The 24,264-nt window shown below is 37.8% G+C and overlaps 2 protein-coding genes across 5 annotated transcripts; one reads left to right on the top strand and one right to left on the bottom strand.

The window, feature by feature from the left end:
- The first annotated feature begins 8,443 nt into the window (after positions 1-8,443).
- zgc:158260 (uncharacterized protein LOC571389 homolog) lies at positions 8,444-12,744 on the top strand. The gene is made up of 3 exons (XM_029279337.2): positions 8,444-8,567; positions 11,239-11,575; positions 11,743-12,744. The coding sequence occupies exons 1-3, from the start codon at positions 8,533-8,535 to the stop codon at positions 11,878-11,880; spliced, it is 510 nt and encodes a 169-aa protein (XP_029135170.2). The 5' UTR covers positions 8,444-8,532; the 3' UTR covers positions 11,881-12,744.
- A 120-nt stretch (positions 12,745-12,864) lies between these two features.
- LOC109991628 (coiled-coil domain-containing protein 158) lies at positions 12,865-24,257 on the bottom strand. 4 transcript variants are annotated; one of them, XR_010664783.1, is made up of 23 exons: positions 23,857-24,257; positions 23,698-23,755; positions 22,605-22,744; positions 22,191-22,366; positions 21,979-22,094; positions 21,581-21,920; positions 21,449-21,504; positions 20,699-20,809; positions 20,481-20,562; positions 20,075-20,194; positions 18,857-19,072; positions 18,535-18,771; positions 18,229-18,397; positions 17,105-17,257; positions 16,678-16,790; positions 15,888-16,046; positions 15,412-15,504; positions 15,054-15,161; positions 14,522-14,676; positions 14,214-14,276; positions 13,944-14,011; positions 13,421-13,528; positions 12,865-13,000 (listed from the first exon to the last, which is right to left on the bottom strand). XR_010664783.1 is itself a non-coding variant. In XM_065948403.1 (23 exons), exons 1-23 carry the CDS (start codon positions 23,975-23,977, stop codon positions 12,914-12,916), a joined length of 3,102 nt encoding a protein of 1,033 aa, XP_065804475.1. In that variant the 5' UTR covers positions 23,978-24,257; the 3' UTR covers positions 12,865-12,913. The 4 variants fall into 4 exon arrangements, 3 of the variants coding, with proteins under 3 accessions (XP_065804475.1, XP_065804481.1, XP_065804492.1); XM_065948403.1 differs by having other exon boundaries at positions 13,421-13,581; XM_065948409.1 differs by having other exon boundaries at positions 13,421-13,581; positions 14,522-14,673.
- Between the last annotated feature and the right edge of the window lie 7 nt (positions 24,258-24,264).

Genomic DNA, 24,264 nt, shown 5'->3' with positions numbered 1-24,264 from the left:
GCTAAACTCAATTGCTTTTGGAAGTAGGTACTGTATATGTTTTCAAAAGCAAATAGTAGGCTACTACCCTTTAAATGTAGGATTCTTAGCTGAAGCCTCAGAAACATTATGTTCAACGTGACACAAACCCGCAAACACTACATAGTGAAACCAACAGAAGAACTTAACCATGAAAAACTGAGTAGAGTGAACACTACAGAAAAGGGGGTCAGTATAGCTGGTATGGCTATTTAATTATTAGGGAGTTGCGGAGGATGTTCCATGTTGTGCAAGTGACTTTTGTGTAGGATTCTCTCAGTGGTCTTTATTGTTTTAACCTTTAGTAGTTTCTCCTTAGTTTGTTTGGAACCTCTGCCAAGTTGCTATAAAAAAAAGAGATACATAAAATAACCAATGCCATGGAAAACTGTAAAAGAACGTTCTAGTAAGTTTAGTTTAGACCTAGCCATGCAAAGAAGATAACTTTGAAGATATTAGCTTTTTAAGCAGTAGGCTATTCACTATGGGCATAGCAGTTATAGAGCTAAACTTCAATTTAAGAAGCTAGTTTGACAGCAAAAGAGCCAAACCCTGCCATGGTGCCAAGCTAGCGGTTGTGTAGGTCCGTAATTACTGTAGGCACAACAGTGCTTTAATCTCAACTTTAATGTTAGCATGCTAGCATCTTCACAATGGCAAAGCTGTATGCCAATGATTAGCCAGTAAAATGTTACTATACTTTTGTTAAGTGTGTTAGCTGGCCTACACCTGCTGATTTGCTAAACAAACACAAAACAACATCATTTTTGAAAGTACAACCTTTTAAGTTTGACAGCAAAACCTCATAAAAGGTTGAACTATCTTTTTCAGTGTTTTGATATATAGGCTTTACTGCAATGTTTCTCAGCACTGGACTTAAAAAACCAGTAAGCAGATACAGTTATGATGTTTCTTATAAAAGATAAATGTAAATGTATTGCACAATTCAACGGATAGTGAATTCTACCTTACATGGTAAAAAAATCTCTATATGTTATGGTTTGGAAAATGAAGTCAACTGTATTTAGACAGTCCATCTCTAAATTGTGTGCTTATTATACACATAATAAGGCTGCTTATTTTAAACATCACATCTGGGAGATGCAGTTTCTTTACTTACTACTAAAAAATCTACTTTCTGTGAGATGACACATGAAAACCAACCACATTGTTCAGCAGTCACATTCCTTCAGCTGTCCTCCCTGTAAGTAGCTCCCTCCTTATATCAACCCAGCCGAAGCAACCTTAACCCTTTCTGTAAACACTGTCTGGCATCGTAAGTGTTATCCTGCCAACAGGGCTGCACCGTGGTGGAGCCTGGTACTGAACATTAAGTCACGGTGCATTCTGGGCTGAGACAGTCTTTGTAAGGGCACAGACTGATATACAGGCGTGTTTGCGGGAGTGGAGACTTATGGGGAGTGGCAGACCTTTTTACTGGAGGTGATTAATGCAAACTGAGCCATTAAGCGCAATGGAAAGCGTACACTGACTGCATTGAATTTATTTCTGGATTAATTCATTCCCTGCTCTCCTTGGAGAGGATCACCGTGGCCGAAAGAACTTACTGTGTTCTAGCAGACAGAAAAATTTTGTTGGTAATATGAGAAATCCAAAATGTGCAGCAAGAACAAATGCAGATTCTAAGAATGGATCCAATGTCATCTATCCAAGTACTTCCAGTTTCTATTGCTTAGTATGTCTACCTTGCAGGTTTCAAGCTGAAATATTATCCAACTCACAAACAAAGAATTGAATTGGATGTGACTCACTTAACAGACTTTTGACCTCAGCAGGTCCATGCTCTCTGAGTACACTTCTGATTCCATCATGTTTTCTTTTTTATGAGGTTTTACTGTTGCAATCACAAAATGTCCACTTGTTTAGGCTCTTTTCTCTCTGGATTAATGGCACCTGACTGGAATACAAGTGCCAACATTTTTTTATTGTGATGTACTCGTGTCCTGACATTCAAAAGATTTTTGGTGGATGGAAATAGGTATTCATTTGCTTTTTCTTTTGCACTTTTTCTTTTAAATGTGTTAGATATTACTGCTGAATTTGGATGAACACTTGAGCCAATAGTTTCTGAACAGAACAATACTATTTGGGCTAGTTGTATTTTTTATTCTATTTTTAAGTTTGAGGCTCACAGAGGTGAAGTAATCCCACAATTTAAAAAAAACAATCATTGGTGTAAAGCATGGACACAACCATTATGTGGGGGCCAATTAACTACCTAAAAACGTGGCATATGAATCTTTTGTCTCCAACCCCCAGTTTCATAACCACAGCTATGATCAAAATGTGCTGTATAGGCTATAAAGTGGTTTATGAAGTAAATCAGCTGCACACCAACCTGGTGTAACATCTTTCCAATATTATTTTTTGCTTTGTTGAATCTACTTTGCATGAACTAACACCCAAGGTGTTTCTTTATTATTTTTCATTTGTTTTGTATATGCTTTCTCATGGTATGACCTTCTAGTTTGTTTACTCAACAGCGGTTAAGTGCTAAACTGACCATAGAACTCTTTTGTCCAGCTAGGTGTGGTTTATTTCCCACCATTCAAAGAATGTGTTTTGTAACAGGAGACAGCATCTCATTGTTCCTGTGTGGAGCAAAAAAGTGTTAAAATAAGGAATCCGTTGTCACACCACTTCACTCTAACAGAAATATAAAAGAGTTGATCCCCATAAAAACCTATTCTGAAAACATGTATAAGTGTTCATGATTTTTTTTTTCATATAGTGACCTGACTTAGCCCTGCTTCAGCCCAGCTTGAGGAGAGTTATGCAATAATATATGCACTGTGCATAGAATAACAAAGCAAGCACAGAGTGTAGCTTCACTCAGATGTACTCTGGCTTTGTGAGGCCTGATTACAATAAACAAAGAGAGTAAATAACAAGTAAAATCATTAGTAGTTCCTAGAGATGGTACAAAGCTTCCAACTACATAATTTCTTTAATTATACATTTTAGCAGATACAAATGTAAGCCAATTTTAGGGTTTGGTTGAATATTAATCAGTGATGAAGTTATTGTTCTATGTCTGGGCACCCTTCTGAAATCTTTTGGTAGCTTATCCGAGTTGTCCTTTTTACACGTCTTTGTTTAATTGCAATTGTACTTGTTGGATTAATACATTTTTTATGTATGAAATACTAATCTGATTAAAAAAAAAAAAACTATTTAAAAATCATAAAAGGTTATTCAGGTATTTGCTGGTGGAAAATATCATATTGAAGACTGATTATTGCCTTGTTATGTTAGGCATGTATGAAGCAATAATTAAACATTTTAAGCTTCTCCGATGTGAGAAAAAGACGTCATCTTAGGTTCTGGGAAATTGTGAATGAATGGTTTTTAAAGACAAATGAATATTTTCACACAGAAAATTATCTCAAAATAAACCTACATTATTGTAATTTCTGGCCCAGTACAAATATTACATGAACCTGATTTTAAAGTCTTATCAGCACATACAGCAGCCCTACTGAAAATTGGGAGATGATAACACAATCAATGGGCAGAGTTTCAAAAATAACACACAAAAAATAACAGAATAGAAAATGTGATAGGTGATGGCTTAGATTTCAATTGATTCCGCCCTTAATCACATTATTCTTGTGTCAAACGTTTTCTCTTCAAGGGACATCTGCCAGTTGTTTATCCTTTCTATCAACAATGGGTTGTGCAATGATCACTTCTAGGAAAAGTCTCAGAAATCTACTTCACCCTGACCTGACCTTGATTACATGCAGGGCACTGAAGGGGGGGGAACTTTTCATGCCACACCGGTATTACATCCTGTACACCATAGTTAGAGAGTTCTACACATCCTCTCCAGTGCATTGTTTTCTACTGTTGCTTCACATCCTAAAAGGCTGTAAAAGTTAAAAATGGCCTTAAAGTCCTTTTCACTGAGAAGCCGGCGTTCTGCCAAACCCTCTGGTTTTCACCATAAACAAAAACATTTCCTATGTATCGCACCAGTTTCCTCCAATTGTAATGAACCTCTTGATGAGAAGTAGAAAGTCTCTGGAGGAAAATTAATGTTGTACTGGGCCTTTGTTTTTGTATATTTGTATATTTGATTGTTATGCGTGGAATAGATGAGCAAATACAAGAACGCACGTCAAACAAACAACAATGAGATTAATGCAAATATTAAAAACTACTGCAATCACTCTGTTGTTTAGAGATCGAAGAGGGGTTCGTTTTTCACATTGCTTTCACAAACTTCTGCCCTGATCATATTAGTCTTATCTGAAAACAGAAAACACATCGCCATGAAGCTTGCATGTGTAAAATATATTGTAGATACAAGCTATCCACATGCTAATGTTTACTCTCAGATTTTTTTTCCTAAAGGGGCTGAGCTCTCCCAAGTCAGGCCATCTTAGGCAACCATTTAGAGAGCTGTTTGAAGACAATAACATGTCACCTGGGCGTCGTATCTCAATATTTATACATCAGGATGCTTGAGAAGGAAATCCTTCTGAGAAGGGAAGTATGGTGCAGTATGTAAAGGTTGAAATAAACAAAGTTTCAGGCGTTTCCTTGCCACAGTCAAGTACATAGATAAGATTATGAGAGCACAGCCAAAAAGTGAGTGAGCTTCTTGTAAATGTAAACTTTGAAGGAGGCAGCCTTATTTATAACTTGACCACCATGTGTGTTTGAGTTTAACCAGGCAGGCATAATTCAGTTTTATTAGCGGTAGGATGATAAGATTTACAAATACCTGTAAACTAAAGAGTTCTTAGAAATCATTCAAACATCAAAATAACATGCTGCAGAGCTACAATGTCCTCTGATCCCAGTGAAAAAAAATTACTTTAGGTACATAACGGCAAAAAAAGACTCTCTCAGTTTCACTATGAGAAAACAAATAAAATGAAGGTTTTAAATGTGAGAAATAAGTTAATATTTAACTATGGGTGCTTTGAAATCATGTACAAGAAATTCAGGCCAACAGCAGACTACAGAGCAAAATGCCCTAAGCTGACATTTGGCCTTTCCAGGTCACAGTATGTCACAAAGTCTGACTAAGGTCAGGCTGACTACGGTATGTAGGAGAAAGCTGTTAAAACACTTTGTTGGCTGCCACAGGGTCACATGAGTGAAGTTCCATCTTCAATCTGAAAGCTGGAAATTCCTCAGAGAAATGGTGCCACCCTGACGCAGCAAGGCCATGACTACTTTATCCATTCACAGAGCCAGCTGCTGCTTCTGCTGCATCATGTCAGAGTGTCAGAGCGGTCCTGTGACAGCACGAGGCGTCTATAGGCAAGAGGAGGAGGCTCAGGGGTGATAAACAAATCCATTCACAGGCTACAGAAGCCCTAACATAAGTCTAACAGGAGGCTTAAGTTGCAGGGATCCGAATATCTGTATAGAGTGCTCAACATAAAAACTAATCTCAACTTTGATTTAGTTAGAAATTGACAAGTTCAACTCATTTAAGTCCACCATAAACTATATAATCATTTGGATAATTAACTAGCTGTTATAATTTCATATTTCAATGTCACTGTTTTGTGGCTGCTGCATTCAGAGCTGGTTGTGTTGCTGGCAAATATACTAAAACAGTGCATTAGACAGTTCACTGACTGCATTCAAACTGTTAACTAAGTTAGTTTGTTTCCATTAATAGGGCTCGTCAGTGTTGAAAGAGGGGAAACAGTAGTGCCTCTGTCCCTGCAGTGATTCCCCTGTTGTTTAAACAGCAGGAGAGATTGGGGACCTGAACCCAGGCTAATTAGCCAATTTATCAGCCCTGAGGGGAACGACATGTGATTCAATCCAGTCAACAACATTCACTTTTCTATGCAGGAGTCACTGTCCAGAAATGTTCCAGAATCTCTCACATGATAACAGTAAACTTAGGAAAGTGCACGCTATACGAGAAGCAAAAATCACCTCAGGTAAAGCACGGACGGTAAGAAAAAGTATCACAGTAGCAGCTAGCATAATTAAAGGTACATTAAGCAGTACTGGAATATAATTAATTACGGTGAATACACGTTCTGAAATTTTGCCTTCTGTGTCGATTTTAATTATGATTTATTTGCCAAATCCCCTCATATTATCTATTCTGTTTAATGTGTATTTTGAGCTTTCTTGTCTGTGCTGCTGCAGCGCCCAAATTTCCCCTCTGGGGAACAATAAAGTATTATCCTATCCTATATTATAATATTCTAAACAGCTTAAGAGCTCTACTATACTATAGAGATGAAAACATAGATAAATATTAAACAGTGGACAGATGGCTCTTTCTCAAACAAATATTGACCCTATACAAGAATTTCCCTCAGACAACTGGCAAAGTGGGGCACCTATTATTGGTAAACTGGGACACATTCTGTTTTTTCAATTAAAAACACAATAACAATATGAATAACAACAATTATCACTTTTGAAATAATTTAATTTAAAAATGTAATTAAGGAACCTTCATAAAAGGGCGGCAGTAGCTCAGTCTGTAGGGACTTGGGTTGGGGAGGGTCGCTGGTCCCGGTGTGGACCAAAAATGGAAGTTGGTCTGGTAGCTGGAGAGGTGCCAGATCACTTCCTGAGCACTGCCGAAGTGCCCTTGAGCAAGGCACCAAACCCCCCTCCCCACCACCAGCTCAGGAGCGCCCACTGTGGGCAGATCTGTCACTCTGACATCTCTCCATTAGTGCATGTCCATAGAATCCTGTTTGTGTATATCTCAGCCTATGTGTGTGTTGTATGATTAACAGAGTGTAAAAACAGAATTTCCCCTTGCGGGGATCAATAAAAGTAAATCTTAATCTTAAAAATCTCATAGATCATTAATTACACATGCTAAATTGAATAGCAAACATAGGCAGCAAACAGTCATACACCCGCCTATGGTGAACATAAACATCTGGTGTCAAAGAAAGAAATGTAGAAAAGTGAGAAAACATGTAGACCAAGCCAGGGTCCAAATGAACAACAAATTCAACGTTAAGTTTGATAGGACAAACCAGCGGAAAAGCTTGAGTCAAAATTAATGTTGCTGTGTTTGATAGCCTAAGTCACTTATCGAAACAACCATGGCATCCTGGCATTTTCTTTTCTTTTTATTTATTTATCACTTTTCTTTTCTGCCTCCTTGCCCTTCTCATTTCTACCATTGGATTCTGAAAAACCATCATAGTAAGCATTATTATGTCACCCTGAAGTTGGTAAATTGACTAAGTTAATTATAGCTATTCATTTTTATATCTGTATGCTACTTTTGCATGTTAGCAGTAAGCAATTAGCATTAAAGTAAATAAAAATTTCAGTAAATACTTGGTTAAACACCTAGCTAGCTGGCTAATTTTATGAGGATATGTTAAAAAGGAACTACATTTCCCAATTAAAATCACTTGAATGGCTGTCCCACTTTGCCAATTGAGTATTGGTAAACTGGGGCAGTGTCAAAATTGCCAAAAAATAAATAAATTACATTTTGTCTTATTTTGATTCATCATTATATTCCATACAATATATATATAAATGAAAAGCTATCCATATATATATATTTTTTTTACTTTTTAAGACCTTAACATCATCTCAAAATGCTATGCCTTTCCATCGCTGGTTCACTGCGAGCTTGTTGAATATGGTGTGCCACGCCCCAGGAAGGGATGTCACCCACAGAAACTTTATTTTTTTAATCACATACTTCCTTATGATTAGCTCAGTGTTGATTTTTAGTTATGGAAGTATTTAGAGGTAAAGATAAACATGATTAAACATGTTTTTCATTTATTGTAAGTCCTGGGCAAAAAGTTGGCTGTTTTTTCCACTCTTTTGGTACTTTTCAGATTAAAATTGTGCATTAAAAAAATCCAGTCATCTAATCAATTATCATGCACATTATAGGCCTACACGTCTACTTTCAAGTTCTTTACTCCATTAATGCAAGATTGTTATGATCAGTGCTGCACATCTAAGCTGCACATTTTCTAACAAGGAGAGCCCCCTAGTGCTCACATACCGTTTCAGTAAGAGGGAACACATAGGAATTTAAACTCACTTTTCTAACTATGACTTTGAAAAGGTAACCTCTAACTTGTGCACTTACACTGTAGGAAGAGAAAACCAAACCCAAACTACATGCCTAGCCTACGTATAAAGTTTATGTAGACCTCTAGAGATTTTTTTTTTTTACAGACAACATGTCATGGAAGACAACAGCTGTACACTTATAAATGCACTTGGAGGTAACCAAATATCACCACTTACATTTTCTGTACCATTCATCTTCAGTAGCTCCTTATAGCCTTGCCTGCAGTCCACACATATCTACATATCATCGCGGTGAACAAAAGGCCTCCCACAAGTTGCTCTCTCTATGCAGAGTTATTACTGTTGTCATGGTTACCACCTAACACACGGCTCGAGCGTCAACCATTGCACATGTAATTTTATTTAACGAAATCAACCACTTTTCTGATTTGTTTTAGAAAGAAACCTGATGAAATGTCCTGTACAATCTGGCAATAAGGAATGGATATAAATAAAACGCGCCCTCTTTTCCCTTGGTAAGTGACATTTTAGCGCCTGTTAGGCTATGTTTAAAGTCTTAAGCAGAAGATGTTATTAGCAGTCGTGTCTCTGGTATTGGGCGAGGTATTTGAAGGTTTTACTTAAAAATAAATACCCCATGGTTCTCTGGCTACATTTTAAAGGCCACATAGGGATGGTCATTACAAATGAGCTTAGACTACATGCTGCAGTGTGGCAGCCGATGACACCTGGTTACTTGCTCCAGTGTAAGTAGGCTATAAAGTGTTTCTATGCTAAATATTGCACTTTTTATTCCACACATTTATCTGACATATGCTTGTTGTTGTTTACATCGAGTTACCTCTTTAAAATAACATGCATGTTGTTCACTCTGAACTTTGTAAAAAGTAGTTTAGTAGGCATTTGGCCTTTGAACCAAATCCCTACAATTTCACATTCAATTTCTTATTTATTAAGGCATCACTTGCTGTAGGCTAAAGTGTATTGCTTATATTAAGTCTATTACAATAACGTGAAAATGGCCAGTATAGCCTATTTGTGTAGTAAAAAGCATTGTTTACCTCTGAAAAAAGTTGAGTAACAGTATAAAATAATATGGCCTACAAAGCATCTGGTATCAGTCATAAAAAAACTGACTTGACAAAAACCCCTCAGGACTGTTAGGATTTACAGTATTTAACTTGTATGACTTTTATGTCAATCTTTAACTTTATTAAGCTTTATTGTTTGTTCACCTTAACCAAACCAGTCAGAGGTCAGGGCAATCGAGGAGAGAGAAATACTCAGAATTCAGAGGAGGAGGAGGAAGTGGAGGAGACAAGAATAGATAAGATAAAACACACACTGCTTTTAAAATGAGCACTGCTGCGACCTACAGTATCTGATGTATTTCTGTTTTGAAAAGAAATGCAGGAGGATCCTGCAGAAAACCTACCTTGATTAAAAATCTAAAATTCCTTTGAGTCCTCAATGCTCCAATAATTATAATATCTTTGTCAGCCAACAAGCAGTCAAACAGACTAGAATAATAAATACATTAGACACAATTACACTGTGAGCAATTGTATAGAAAGTTAAAAATGGACTGAAACATTTGCAATTTTGAAATCAATGTACACATTTTCACTAAATGCATCACTGCAAAGAAGGCTTAAGGACAACTATTTAAAATCTAGACTTCATTGTGTGTAAGCTATTCCTCCCTAAAGTAACTCTTCTGCTATCACACCAGCAAAGAAGACAAACAACAAATGTTTCAAGGCGTGGCTCAAGTTTGTAACCAGAAGTATTTTAAAATACATTGCGATGACTCAAGTAGGATTGTTCAGAGTTTATAAATCTTCAATAAAGATTTAACTAATATCAGCTGAACAACAATGTCTGCTATAGTTTTCAAATTTCTGTCAAATCAATCGTAAACCCTAATGGATTAAAAAAGTGAATAGTGCCTTTAAAGTGAACCCAAAACTCTTATTAATTTACTTTTAACATTTCCAGAAATATACTGGTGTTAGGGTTGCAACAACATAAGCAACCAAAGGGTGAAAAGTTCCTACAATCTCAGTCTAGTGCTGTTACTTTGCCCTGTCTCAAGAGGTTTCTGTGCTATCAGCCAGGCTTTAAAAATGTGCAGGCTGAGTGTCCAGCTGGCGAAACTTAAAGGAGGATATAAAAAGATGAAGTGAAGCATGACCACGGGCGTGTGGTTTGAACAGAGACACTACTTGAGTTAGCAAAACTCTCTCAGTCACTGAATGAATAACAATGTGTAGCTAATGCATCTGTTGAAGAACACAGTCTTTGTGATAGTGTGTGCATTTTAAATCCCATTATTGATGATATGATGGAGACTGTAACTGTGGTGCTCAATAACCTTAACACAGTGACCCTTATGAGCCCTTTTTTTGTGGCTGGTACACTGTTCCTACGGGGAACCAAAGAATGAAATAATCACTACTCCTTATAATGTCCACCGTTACCCAATGATGAACATTATATTTACTTATAGCCTCTACATTTATTTTATAAACCAAAATAAAAACACAGAATATATTCAACAAATAAATGTAATTTATTTTTGTATTAAAGGATATTTTAATGATAATTCTTTGTAGAGGTACTTAATGTTGAATTAATTTATTTGTATCAATCAATAAGGATCTATCAATCAATCCAATAACTGATACAACATTAAATCACTAGTCTTATCAGCAGTTTTTACGAAAGGCTTATAAACAGTCTTTAATATGAAGATTAGACAGGTTGTTTTTTTTTCATTTTACATTTTTGGATAAGTAAGTAAAGACGTCAAATCACAGTTTGGGTGTCTTCTCTGAGTTTGCATAAAAAAACCTCCCTTATTGTATTAAATGTATTTTGTAATACAGCTTATAGTCTAACACAAGCCTATGAATTAAACTGAATCAAATAAGTATTTTGGAATTGGTAACAGATCATTTCTTATCATTGTCTAAAGAATCACTGTCGATGGTTTCATGATGACACTTGTGAGTTATACCCTTATTATCACACTCTGGTATTGCTTGTATTACGTCAGTCAAAATACTAAATCATTGTTCCACAGCTTTAGTTAACCTTATCTTTTATAGTATTCAAACAGTTTAAAGCCTTTTTCATATTTAAAGAATGTGAAACTGAAATGAATACTTTTTTCTTCATCCTCAGGTACAAGGAGAGGCTGCCGACTAAGTTTCTTAAACCGCCAGCGAACAAGGTTTCTTCAGTCATCAGTTTTGTAAACATGAACCTTGATGACTTCAGTGAAGGCTCAGCAGTTTTGTCAGGGGCCCAGAGAGGTTTCTCGCCTGTTATTTTTCATGGCACCCAAAACCAAAAATCCAATCAGAAGCCTAGAAAGAGCGTATCTAAAGAGCATGCCTGCTTCTCAAAGCAGACAATCCAAAAGCAGATCCGCAGAGAATATGTCGCTGCTTTGGAGGAAAAGCTAACACGGCATCCTCTAACAACGTTCCCACACTACAAGGATCACATGACCCCAGAGGTAAGAGTAGACAACAGCAGTCTGCATTACAAAGCTGAAATGTGGCAGAGGAATGAGGCTTTATCTAAAACTAGGTAGGGGTAGGCTGACGATTTAACAAGGCCTGAATGAAGCAGAACTAAGTTTGATGCTAACATAATTATATAATTCTTTGTGTTTCTCTCCAGTTATTTTTTAAGGTGGCATCAATTTTAGACCCAGACATGAGCGTAAATGACGCTTCTGGACTTCCTACGCCCACAGGACACAATACGACAGAGGAAAATGGAGAAAGCTGTCGAGAGCCAAGTAAGAAAGAACAATGAGGAGCATTCTCAAATAGAAAACAATTATGCTGGATTGTTAGTATTGTATAATCTAAGTTACTTTAAATCTTAATTACCTGATTTATGAAAACAGCCAAATGAATAATGACTTCATCTACAATCCCGATAATTTCAAAGCAGCCCACATGAATACGAACCAAGACCCAGAAAATCTAATAGACAAAAAAGAAAGGGAATGGTATCAACAAAGGATAAGAATTATCTTCAATGCATCCATGAGGACATGAAACTAGAAAGTAATTTAATAAATAAAGAATAGATAAAGAAGTTTAAGCTCAATGGTATCTTTATTGTCCCCACAGGGAAATTTGTTTGCTGCTAATTGAAAAGTTTTGTTTTTTTTACCTAAAGATAAAAAGTTGAAATCAAAATGATAATACAAGAGCATTGACTGGAAGATGAGATCAATGTTACTGAATCTGCAAGAGTGAGCAACAGTGGTCTTCAAGACTCATTACTAAATTTCCCAAGAAATTGCTAACAGTCCTGTCATATCCATAAACAGGTCAGACAGTTCAAAAGAGTAAAGTTCACAGAGGCCTAAGTCCTCAAAGATAAGGAAACTATCCATTAATGAGCTGCTGGAAACTGAATCCCACAGCTTGGAGGAAAAGCAACACATAAGAACCGCTGCAACAAGGTAACCTTATTTAAGGGGCTGGGCTTTGATAACCAACCAAGTGATACGATCATGACTATCATCTGTTACAAAACCTCATGACAATCCATGTCCCGTTTCCTTAAATAAACACGTGGAACTTGCTGACAGAATGAGTACATTAAGAGGAGGAGGAATTTCAATAGAACTGAGTATGTGCTTTTTTTTTGTCAAATAAAGGAACAATGGATGATTCAGCACTGAGTGTAAGCGTAATTATTACAAACTGTTTCTCCTTATTTGCGTTTTGAATGGAATACTTACCGGTAATGGATTCTTTCTAATAAAAGACAACTCAAACACTCTCATGGAAAAAAAAACAACTTTATTCTAGATAAATAAGACCTGAAACACCTAGTAGACCTGATTGTTGATGTATGAACCTTTCTTTGACAACCTGATCTGGGGAGCATTTGGGGGGAAAATCTTGCCTGGAGCTTTCTGAAAGACAAAAAAAAAAAGAAAGAAGAGGAAACGGTCAGTCGATACAATTTACACAACATTATAGAAATAAGTGAATTTGTTGCATTAAACTTATATGCAATTGCATTTCTTGCCGGCCACAGTTGATGAAATGATTAGTATCAATCCATACAAACTGGTCGTCTTTCTAATCTGTAAGTGTTTGACTGATGACTGAACATTACTCAGATTTTTCTCTCAGTTTATATCAAATATGAAGCAGTCATCCAGAGGCAATATTTAAAATAAAAAAGCCCACAAATGACTCAGCCTGTTTTAACATCTGTCTTTACTTAAGGTGACTGCTGATCACTGTGCATGGAATATGTTTTAGTCGTGTTATCCTAACACACTATTAGACTGGCTGTGTATACATGATGTACAATGTTAAAAACGTACCGACAAGAAGAGCCAGTCTATGGTCTGTTGTTCCGTGTCGCGTCGTGTTAGTCGCTGTTGGCTGTTTGGATCAGAGGTCAGGAGAGAGTGGACTGGTGACCTGCGGCCCTGTTGGGTGCAAATGTACCCCCCTGCAGTCGCTGGACTCATAACAGCACAGCCTAGTCAAAATGTTCATGTTAAGCAAATAAATATAGACATTTGCAAAGATTCACCATTTGCTGTTACAAGTTTTCTGGTTCTATTTAATGCTGCAGCAGAGATATTTAAGGTAGTGTTTTCAGCACCTCAGCCTGATGAAAAAAGCAGCTTGGGTAATTCTGGTATTTTTACTGTGTATTTTGTAATTTGTAATGTCAAGTCTAAAATAAAACAGACTTTTAAAAAGGTAATTTTTCTTTTGTTTGGCGTATCCCTTTATCAAAGAGTTGTTTCAGCTGTGATGATGTCTGGCAGGTGAACCCTTCCTTTAGAAAATGAGTAACAGGAAATGATCATTCTGTCTTTAGCTGTGAAAACTCACTCTCAATGAAGGGTTTGCTGTTGATCTTATTCTCATTCAGTTCAGCCGTCTTCAGGACATGTGCCTCGCTGTGTACAGAGAGTGTTTGCAAAGACATGCTTTACATAACATCACAAAACAGTTAATCAGCAGAGCCTTGCATGTTGCATGAGGGGTAAAAGGCTCACGTGGGACAATGATGTGATCAACTCACCGGCTTTAAGAAGGAAAGTCATGTTCAAGGATTCAAACAAAAACATTAGCTGGGTTAGGTTTGGGTTCACTTCCTACCTGCCACAGGTTTTTCTTCTCCATCTCAAAGCAGCTTTTATTTCTTCGTTCTTGTCGGTACTGCTGTAGGTGGCAGGGGAATATTAAAACATACAGTTAAGAAGTTACACAGTTTTCTATCTCTTAATAGAATTTCATAGAGAAAGCCGTTAGAAACATTGTAGTGAATGAAAGCAGTCATGGATAGACTCTCCACCACCACTCTCCTCGGGGACTTCCTGCTCACTCTGTAACATCACATGATTTTCAGATGTGACCTGAGCTAGCCTAAGAACCCAGCTAATCCCTGCAAGTGTGTGGGAACGTACGATGTGGCTCGGTGCTCTCTCTCTGGTGCAGACCTCCTCCTGAAGAAGCTGCTGCGGGCCACAGTGTTTTCTGTGTGTGGTCTGTGGTTCCCCGAAATCACACCTCGGACCTCTTTGACGAGAGACCTCGACTCCTTGACAGAGCTCTCCTTCTGCTGTTTTGAGCAGGAGAAACATAGGAAGTCTCAATGCTTGCTGGGGTATGTTCTGTTCTGATTGGCTGGCATTGCAACAAAGACACCAGGAAATAATGAAAAATAATTTACTTGTGACAGTAAACAGTCAGTAATCTTTTTTATGTTAAAGCATTAACCATATAAGACAACCTAACTGTGTGTTTCTGCTGTGGTGAAATGATTAACAGTCAGGTTTCTCTTCTTGCCACAGGAATGTAATGATGAATATGTTTTTGATTTAAAGGCCGAGCAGATGTGCTGAGCTCGGGCCTGTGCAGCCAAATAAACAATGATACACACATGTGGTTCATTGGCTCAGTCTGTAGGAGATAGACACAGAGAAATGCTGACTTTACCGTTATGTGAGTGTTTGAGGCGTGCTGGGAGGAAGGTGGGGCGGGGAGTGCAGATGGGGACGGGGAGTCCAGGTCGGATGGAGCTGTTAAATTTTGACCTTGTAGCTCCTGCAGAAGAGTTCAAATTAATTTTAGCTCAACGTTTGTGCTTAATTCTTTTTAAAATTGAAGTCACTTAATTGGTTTGATGAGATTAAGCCAGTTACATTACGATCAGGCATTCAAGATGAAGACAAAACAAGCTGACTGCACTGCATGTATATGAAATAAGGGAATCAACACGCATTGTATATTTGGTGGATAAGCTTTTTTTCCCTACTTATAAAAAAAAAAACTTGTTGTATGAAATCAGTTCTACCTTCAGGTCCAGAGCATGTTGGAGTTTTAGGCGGAAAAACTCCTGCTCCTGCAGCTGGATGAAGTCTTGACAGTCTGCAAAGCTCTCTGACATCTTCCAGAGAGGAGATACAGAACACATGAAACAAAAACAGAAAAGGAATGATAAGGCTCTTATTTAGAAAAAGTATATCAACTTGAATTTTTGATTCGTTACAGAGGGAGAAGGGTAGGAGTAATTCTCAGTATTAAACAAGTTATTCCATTATATATCAAGTTCTTTTTATAGGTTGTTTTTAAATACAGAATTTATTTTGGTACAAATTTTTACTCCCTATGAGAGTTGAAAAATGCCATGGGTTTCCTCTGCTGTCAACTGTTTTGGCTCTAAACTCTCTAAAAATTACAGTCTTTCACCATCTTATTCAGGCAGTTCTGAAATGTAGGCATCATTTGGTGATAATATAATTAATAGTTTAAGGCGTAAATGGGCCCTACCTTGTGGAGGATTGCCTCCAGCTGGCTGATCCGTTCCTTCAACTGCTTGTCTTTAGAGCAAAGGGCCTCCATCTCACTGCGGAGTTGTCTCTTCTCCTCCCTGATGAAGGTTAGCTCCTGGAGCTGGTGCTGGTGCTGCAGGCCCCGTTGGCGCTTCTCCTGGATAGGACATGGACAGGATGGTGTTGATAAGTGAAACTGTGTATGAGTCTATATATTTTTAAACTGGCCAGGTTAGAAAGTATATCCATTTTACATAATGTGGGAAGTAGCTTTGACTTCATCACATCCTGGGTTACAAATAAGGCAGTCGTAAAAAGTACAACAAAACCGTTCAAATACTATTCAAAGTGGCTACTACAACTTGCTTACACTATGTTGCTTTTAAAACTATTAAAATATTGGGTAAAGTTGCCAGAGCAGAAAAACTCAGCATGTGACTAAAGAAGGAGACAAGATTAATTACAGCGACTCTGTTTCCAAATCACCTGTTAACTACTGATTCATTTTTACAAGTGGGGGAAGTGTACAAGGACAAAATAATCTTCTTTTAATTTCATTGAACAATGGAACTGAGGATCAACATGGCTGACTAATCAACAGTGGAGATACCTTGTCTACCGTTGTGGAATGTCTGGTGCAAAATTATAATTTACAAGTTGTAGAAGAACAGAAATACAAAAGATAAAGTTACATTTCAAGTTAGTATGAAAAGTAATCAGAACATAAACTATTCCTGTCAAATTTGTTTAAATGTTCCTTGATTAATGCACACAAACAAAGTTTTCACCTGGTGCAGCTTCTCCATAGCCTCCTCTAGATGTTGGATTTTGCCCTGCAGAGAGTCGATCTGCTCTCTCCTGTCTGTGATCTTCTTCTGCATCTCCATGGCTACTTGGAGGCCTGTGGCGGAGACAAACCCAAGAGCCAAAGAGGAGACAGACAGAAACAGGGCAGGAAGGGGATCAGACAAGAGAGAACATCATACACATCCTATATCAAGAGGATAAATCTCAGAGCTTTAATCTAGGAAAGGCTTCTCTCATCAGTAACAAATGGCTACATAGATTATATCTCTCAGACTGGAATGCAGCAGATGAGGATCATTTTGTATGCAGGAGGTGTCAGGTTTCATAGCTTTTCAAAGTCAACCACTGTTAAATTGTTCCCTTCATCACAGAATATTTATTTTAATTAAATCCTGCAGTGGATCTAACCGTGTCCGTCAGCTCCTTCCAGGGTCCTCAGGGTGCTCTTGACCTGGTCTAGCTCGTTATGGGTGTTCCTCAGCTGACTCTGAAGCTTCAGCACCGCACCCTCGTGCTCCTCACTCTTGGAGCTGAAGAGCTGTTGCAGCTGCTGATGCTCCTCTGAAATCATGCCCAAACAAACACATACATTACAACCTGCCCCAAGAAACACACACTTGTTCACACACATACACACGCATACACGAGAACTGAAGGGCTTGGTTGATTGTGAAAACATACCGAACATGGCTTTGTGTTTGTTTAACTCAGCAGGACAAGGAGATCATTAGATTTGGCCGAAAACCGTGAGAGCAGATCTCTTTCTAGAAACAGCCTTGTGTCACTGCTGGTGCAGGAAAATGGCCTGATTGCACTACTTTGATCAAAGTTTGCATATTTACACAGTTGGATGTGACAAATAGTTGCTTCTTTTTGGAGGTCATGAAGATGAAATGAGGAGATGAAATGTGAAAATGAATTAACTGAATGAATGGGTGTATTTTAGAGAAATGGTGCAAGGACCCTGATTTTAGCCCAAACAGAACTGATACTATACTAGACCGCTGGGCAATTAAGGGACTAACAACTTACTCAGAAAATTTGAAATATGAGTTGGATCAGAAATATCTGTAAGTATTTACAGGTAAGAAGTTATCTTTTAGAGCATATACAGGAGGATGAACCAACAAATGTGCTTTTTATACAGCACATATTTCAAAACAAAAATAAAGCTAAAGGAAATCTTCAAAATATATACCAAATATTGCAGAAGCCCACTATTATTATTAAAATATTGTTATAATTATAATTGTTGTTGTTTTATTATTATTATAATTGTATTTCTTTTCATTTTAGCCTTTTCTCTTGGTCATAATCTCTTTCTGTGTTTAGTTGAGTTTATGTGCCTTTTTTGGCTGTGTTCCTTATTTACAGAATAAGATGAGCTCCATACACACAAAAAAATGCAACGCATTCTAAAGAAACATCTTTCTTGAGGATGATTGTGTATGATCATTGCAATAAAGACATAAAAAACTCGAATTTTTCATTCAAATAGACAGAAATGCTCCGGTTAGGAAAGTTCAGCTCACCAGTAAGAGTGAGAAACTGCGTGTGCTGGACCTCCAGCTGGGAGGTGAGCTCTTGTTTCGTCAGAGTTTCCTCCTGAACTCGCTGAGTTTGATCAGCCACAGAGGCCTGTAGCCGCTGTCTCTCCTGCTCTGCAGCAGCCAGGTCTGACTTGCTCTGCTCTAGCTCAGCCTGAACAGTGTATGCAAAAAAAGGGGAAGAAAACGGGAGACAAAAAATGGGAGGTCTTTGATTTAGGTGAGTTAGAGGTATGAACGGTTACTTCAGTGATTAAAACATGCTTTAGTACAGTATGCCTGGTTTCTGACCCTCATCTGCTGAATATCGGCCTTGTGCTGATTGAGCTGGTTGCTGAGGAGACTGTTCTCCTGGTGAAGATTGTCAATGGTGCGGCTGTTCTGCACCGTCATCTGGACACCGCTCTCCATCTGCGACCTCAGAACGTCTATCTTCCTCTCTTGGTTATCAAGCTGCAGCCTCAGCGTCTCTCTCTCTGAACGCAAGACTTGGCACTGTCGCTGAGCCTCCTCCAACCTAGCAAGGTGCTGGAAAAATCTCTTAGTTTTAATGAACAAATAAAGATTGTCAGGAATATTGTGATCAATCGAAATCTCTTTTGTGGTTTATTACCTGTTGGGATTCTTGCTGCCTGAAATGGAGTTCTTGGGTTTTCTTCTCCAGGAGTTCCTGGTATAACCGCCCCTCCTGGGCCCTCTGCTCCAGCAGGGCCTCTAGGTAGGTTTTCTCCTCCCCACCTCGGATAAGCTGCTCCATGGCCGCCTCTAGCCGTCCTCTCAGGACCTTTACCTCCTCCTGGAGTTCATACTGGTGCTTCTCACTGCACCCCTAGAGGATAAAGCAGGAGGCTCAGTGGGATGATTATACTTACATGGACCAATGAATAATAAACAATTAGCAGTGTGAAGACATATAATCTCCATCATGAAACTGGCTCTGTATTTCATCTTCTGTTATACTTGGATGTGTGGCATGCTCTGTGTAAAAGTGAATCCTTCTTAATAGTTACACTTGGGTCTCCACACTCACATAAAAAGAGAAAGGCTGCAACTAGAACATTTTGACTTGATTCAATACAATTACCTGCAGCTGGTATAAAACAATATCAAGGCCAAACTTATTACAACTAGTTACAATTACAGATTATAAACTTACATAACTTGAACAACTTAATCAATCTTTGTCTCCTTCCATCTTAAAGTATTGAATTAATATAGCCAACAATTATTACATGGATAGTAACACCACTAATAATTACAACGATCATCTCTCCATCTAACCACTGTGTGTTGAATTGATTTATTATGCCTCTTACCTAAAGAGAGTAAGAATTTCTCTCTTCCTTTTCACCTAAACATGGCCATGTGTATGACCTATACTGACCTCATATTGGTGTGTTATAAAACACACAGTAGGTCCTAGTGGACAAAATAAAAATGTGTTAAGAGACAGACTGCCTGCCATGCAATGGTTCTGCCCAGTTTTTTTAAGCCAACATATTTCCCCCGTACAGATGGCCCTTCTGAGAATAGTAAACCAGTGATGCTAACCATCTGAGCCTGGAAATCCTCTTTCACTCCTCTCACCAGTGACTTAATCTGTTTTACCAGCAGATTACACGCCTCCAGTTCTTTACCTTTCTACGCCATAATTAGGCCACAAAACCTAAAGCACCAATCGAATTAGAAATGTAAAGTTAAATTCTACTTCCTACAGCCTTTTAAATGTTACCCAAAACTTGTAAGAGGGCAGTAGTAACAGTAGCAGGGTCGTCTAAAAGAAGAAGAAAACAACGACAACAGTTTCACATTCATGGGTTGCTGTAAGCACCTTAAGTTGGGAGAGCTGGGACTGAAACGTCTCTGTCTGTTGTAAAGATCGCGCTCTCTCTCTTTGGGAGTCCACCAGCTGGGACTGAGCCTGAAAGAGCTGCTGTTCCAGACAACACACCTATAGATGACAAAAATGACGTGCGAAAAGCAAATTAAATGTAAATAATCAATGTTGATCTTGCATGGGAAGAAGCAAGAAAGCTATTTCATCAGTGTTGCTTATACACATCCAAAATCATGTTTAGAATTGAAAAATCATACAATCCTGATAGTCTCACAGAGATGCTGATGTGTTAAATGTTCTTTTTGCTTTGGTCTTGCAGATCTATACATCGGGGGAAGTGAAAGAGCATGAACTTCTAACTGCCTGTATGCTCATATTGTTATTGTAAATACTTCCTCACCTTATCTTTATGGCTGCAGAGGGCTGACTCAAGCTCAATGAGCTGACACTGGTGCAGGGATGTCTGTCTCTCTGCAAGTTTCCTAAGCATAGAGGTTTTAAACAGATTGAACACAAATGCAATCATTTCAAAATTCAGTATTGTCTGATTGTTTTCGCCCATGACAGAAAACACTGTCAGTTAAAACTGACACAGAATGATTTGAGAGAAAAACTTACTTTAGCAGCGCCAACTTGGCACTTAGGTTGATGCTGTTATTTTTTGATGAGCCTAGTTTGTCAGTCAACAGCCCCATCTCCTGGCCAAGAGATGCAATCACATCTTCAATTCTAAGGAAGAGCAAGGTCAAGAAGAGTGCTTAAAACACTACCATGTGGACATATTATTATACTTTAGGATTTTTTTCTGTATTTCTCATAAAAAGGGTAGTTTTGCTACTTAGCATATGGTAGTTATAATGGACACAGTGTTAGAAATAAACCATATAACATTTGCTTTCCTCCTGTAATAGACATACTCCAGATTGCTGATAAACTGACTGACAAAAAGCCAATTTAAACCTTCCCTTCCTTTTTCAGCGATGAACTCAATCACTACTTAATCCAATTGGGACATAAAATGTGTTTAAAAAAAAAAAAAACATGAAATAAATGGTATATTAAGAATATAAACAAAATATTAAGCTGTTGTTAATAGAAACGCCTTTATGATTTTAACATGCTAACATTCATGATGATTTTCAATTTTAAAATTATCTGACAATTATCTTTGCACAACGCATAATGCTAAAATGTTCCTGTTTTATCAGACAGTTAGTTCACAACCTTAGCATTGCACGGAAAAAAGCAGCAAATTCTGAGATTTTGTGCTGGAAAAGTGACTGAAGTGATAACTGGTTCAGAATTTCTCCTGACCAAAATTCCCCCTGGGATTAGTAAAGTATTTCTGATCCTGATCAGTTTAGTTACCTTTCTTTTTGGTTATTCGCTCCACTGTTTTCTTCACTCCCCAGATATCTGTGTGACTGTCATAAAACAGAAAAAAAAAGTGTTAGACTTATGAACTAAAGATATACTGCAACTGACTTCTCTTGTACTTACTAAAAAAGGTCCTTCATGTAGCTTGTCTCTCTCATCATTGAAAGTCTCTGTCCCCTTAGTAACAGGTGTTAGGTGTGTTGAACCAGGCGTGGAAATGTTAGGACTGGTGACAACATTCTGTCCATTTTGTTTCTGGTGAGATAGCAGTGTGTTGCACATCTCCCTTACATTTATTTCTAACGTTTCTACTTTCGTGTTAAGCACCAATGTTTCTTCCTCTGTCTCCTGCAGCTTCTGGTCCCCGGCCTTTTTGATGTTTTGGAGCTCCTCCAACATTTGCAGCATCTTTTCCATCTGAACAACGTGTGTCCTCGAATCCTTCAATCTACGAATAAAATATCTGTGGGTCAAAGTTATTTAAAACTCTTGTTTGACAGAAGTTTTATCAGTAGATTCACCTAAGGTCAGACAGGCCGTCCTTCTCCATCTGGACTTTATGCAACTCAGACTGCAGGTTCACAATAGATTTGTCCACACTGAAGGTCTCTTGTTCAGGTTGAGCAGGAGTCTGTGTCTGGTTAAATAAAACATTGAAAAATAAGAATTAGTAATACAGCCATTCAAACAACATAACACCAGTGACATTTATCCCTGAAACAAAAGTAAGAACCTTGTTGAGCTGTAAGTCAGACAGCTTTTGAAGACAGTCATCTATTACATTTTCAAACACCTCTTCTCTGGGAGAACAGATATCTCTTTGGGTCCCTGTTTGGCTTAAGCCATCCAGGCCACAGACCGTGGCATTCTGGTTGGTGGAAAGAATGGAGGAATCCCTGGCCGAGTCATCTGTCAAAACAGGACATGAACACAAATGTGAATTTTTTCAGGGTAAATGATTATAGAAATATGCCTTTTTACCTTTACATCTGTACATTTAGTTTCAATATCACCTAGAAAAGTTCGGTGAATAAATGTGAATGATGATGATGATGATGATGATAAGCATTTAGTAGACTGATTATTTTTCCATCTTTCTTGCTACTATTACATAAACAGAATGTTGGTAGATGCTTGTTTTACTCACAGACATTAAAGCTGTGGTTATGGCAGCTTTGCCCAGGTGAGCTGTAGATGCAGCCAAACCTCTGCAAAGTAAGTTTGGTTGCATTTTCCACCTCTTCCTGAAGTCTCTGGGTTTCCTTGGTGCGCCTATCAAGCTCTGCACTGTAAAAAAAAGTTGGGGGAATAGAGCAGTATTCATAGTGATGCCACAACACTGTGTGACAGACTTCCTTTAAATATCAAGGGACACAAAAAACCCAGAGGAGCCTTGTCTGGTCAGGTCAGGGCTTACAGTGTTGATAGGGCAAGGTGACAGGGTGTTTATGAAACTTATTTTAGCAATTAGTTGTGTTTTTTTACAATTGTTATTTAAAAAAATAGTCAGTTTGGAATGATGTTATTTTAAGATAAAGATAAGATAAGATATACTTTATTCATCCCAGCAGGGAAATGTAGGTGTTCCAGCAGCCAGCATTCATACAAACACACAACACAACACATATATACATACATATCCCACCCATACAAAAAAACATGAGCCCACAATACATAAAAAAAAAACACACTGACATGCATTGTAATGTAGTGTTGTCATTAGTTTGGGCTCCGTGTCTACTTTGCAACAGAAACTAGGTCAAATAAAGAGGGACACTATTACACAACACTGTAGAAGATACATTCATAGACTTTTTCTATCTTTGGTTTAACATACTTTGATTCAAGGGTGCCTCAACATCATAACTCTGCTTGTAATTTGTTTACAACTTTAGTTTAACTTTTATTTGAGCCAACAGACAAAGCAATATATCATCTGAACTATGACACAGAAATATGCAGAAGCATCAAATGCATTGAGTTTAGTGTTTTGGCAAGTAATAATAAAATTTAAAATAAATAAAAATACAATAACTGTACAAGTAGAATTCAAGTTAAAATAAATGATTTTCATTTTCAGCCATGATTTAATATGAGTAAATTCGTTTTTACATGTAGAATTTAAACACTTATTTTGTTTTATTATGTAGATTGTATTGAGCTAAAGAATCTTCAATGTAAAATATCAAGTAAACAAACAAAGGTATCACTTAAATAAAAAAGTCTAGTGTTGTGACTACCTCAGTTCATCCAGTGACAGGTTGTGAAATCTTAGTTCCGGATAGGCGTCATCGGTTCCTGAGAGAAAAAAAAATGTGAACAAATTATTTGGAAGACGGAATAATAGAAACAAAAACTAAATAAATCCGCCTCAAAGGTTGGGCCTGACGGTGACCTACCTGCTGCTGCCTGAGTTGATTTTGTAAGGCTCGACGGAGAGCCAGCGAACAAAACGCGTTCGCCATTCTTGTTAAAAAGCCGACAACTGTGAGGGACAGAGGGCCTGAACTCCTTAGACATATCTGTTCACATTACTGACACAACAAGAAGCTAACATCAGCAGCTAGCTGGTGAATATCGTCTTATCACCATGGAAACAGCATCTGTTGCTAATTCCTAGCCTTACGTTTATGCTATCAAAAGGTTTTATACACTGGCACCTAAAGTTACGTTTACTATTGCCTAAATGTACACTTTAATATGGATATTGGGTTAAGTACATCTTACAAATCTAAAATAATAAAAGTAACGTTAGCGCCGACACTTTGAAATAATTCGTCAACATCCGCTTCTTCTCATTTCCCCCC

The sequence above is a fragment of the Labrus bergylta genome, chromosome 2 (assembly GCF_963930695.1).
Source record: "Labrus bergylta chromosome 2, fLabBer1.1, whole genome shotgun sequence".
NCBI classification, from domain to species: domain Eukaryota; kingdom Metazoa; phylum Chordata; class Actinopteri; order Labriformes; family Labridae; genus Labrus; species Labrus bergylta.
The sequence above is the reverse complement of the archived record's forward strand: the minus strand, read 5'-3'. Positions and strand labels throughout refer to the sequence as shown.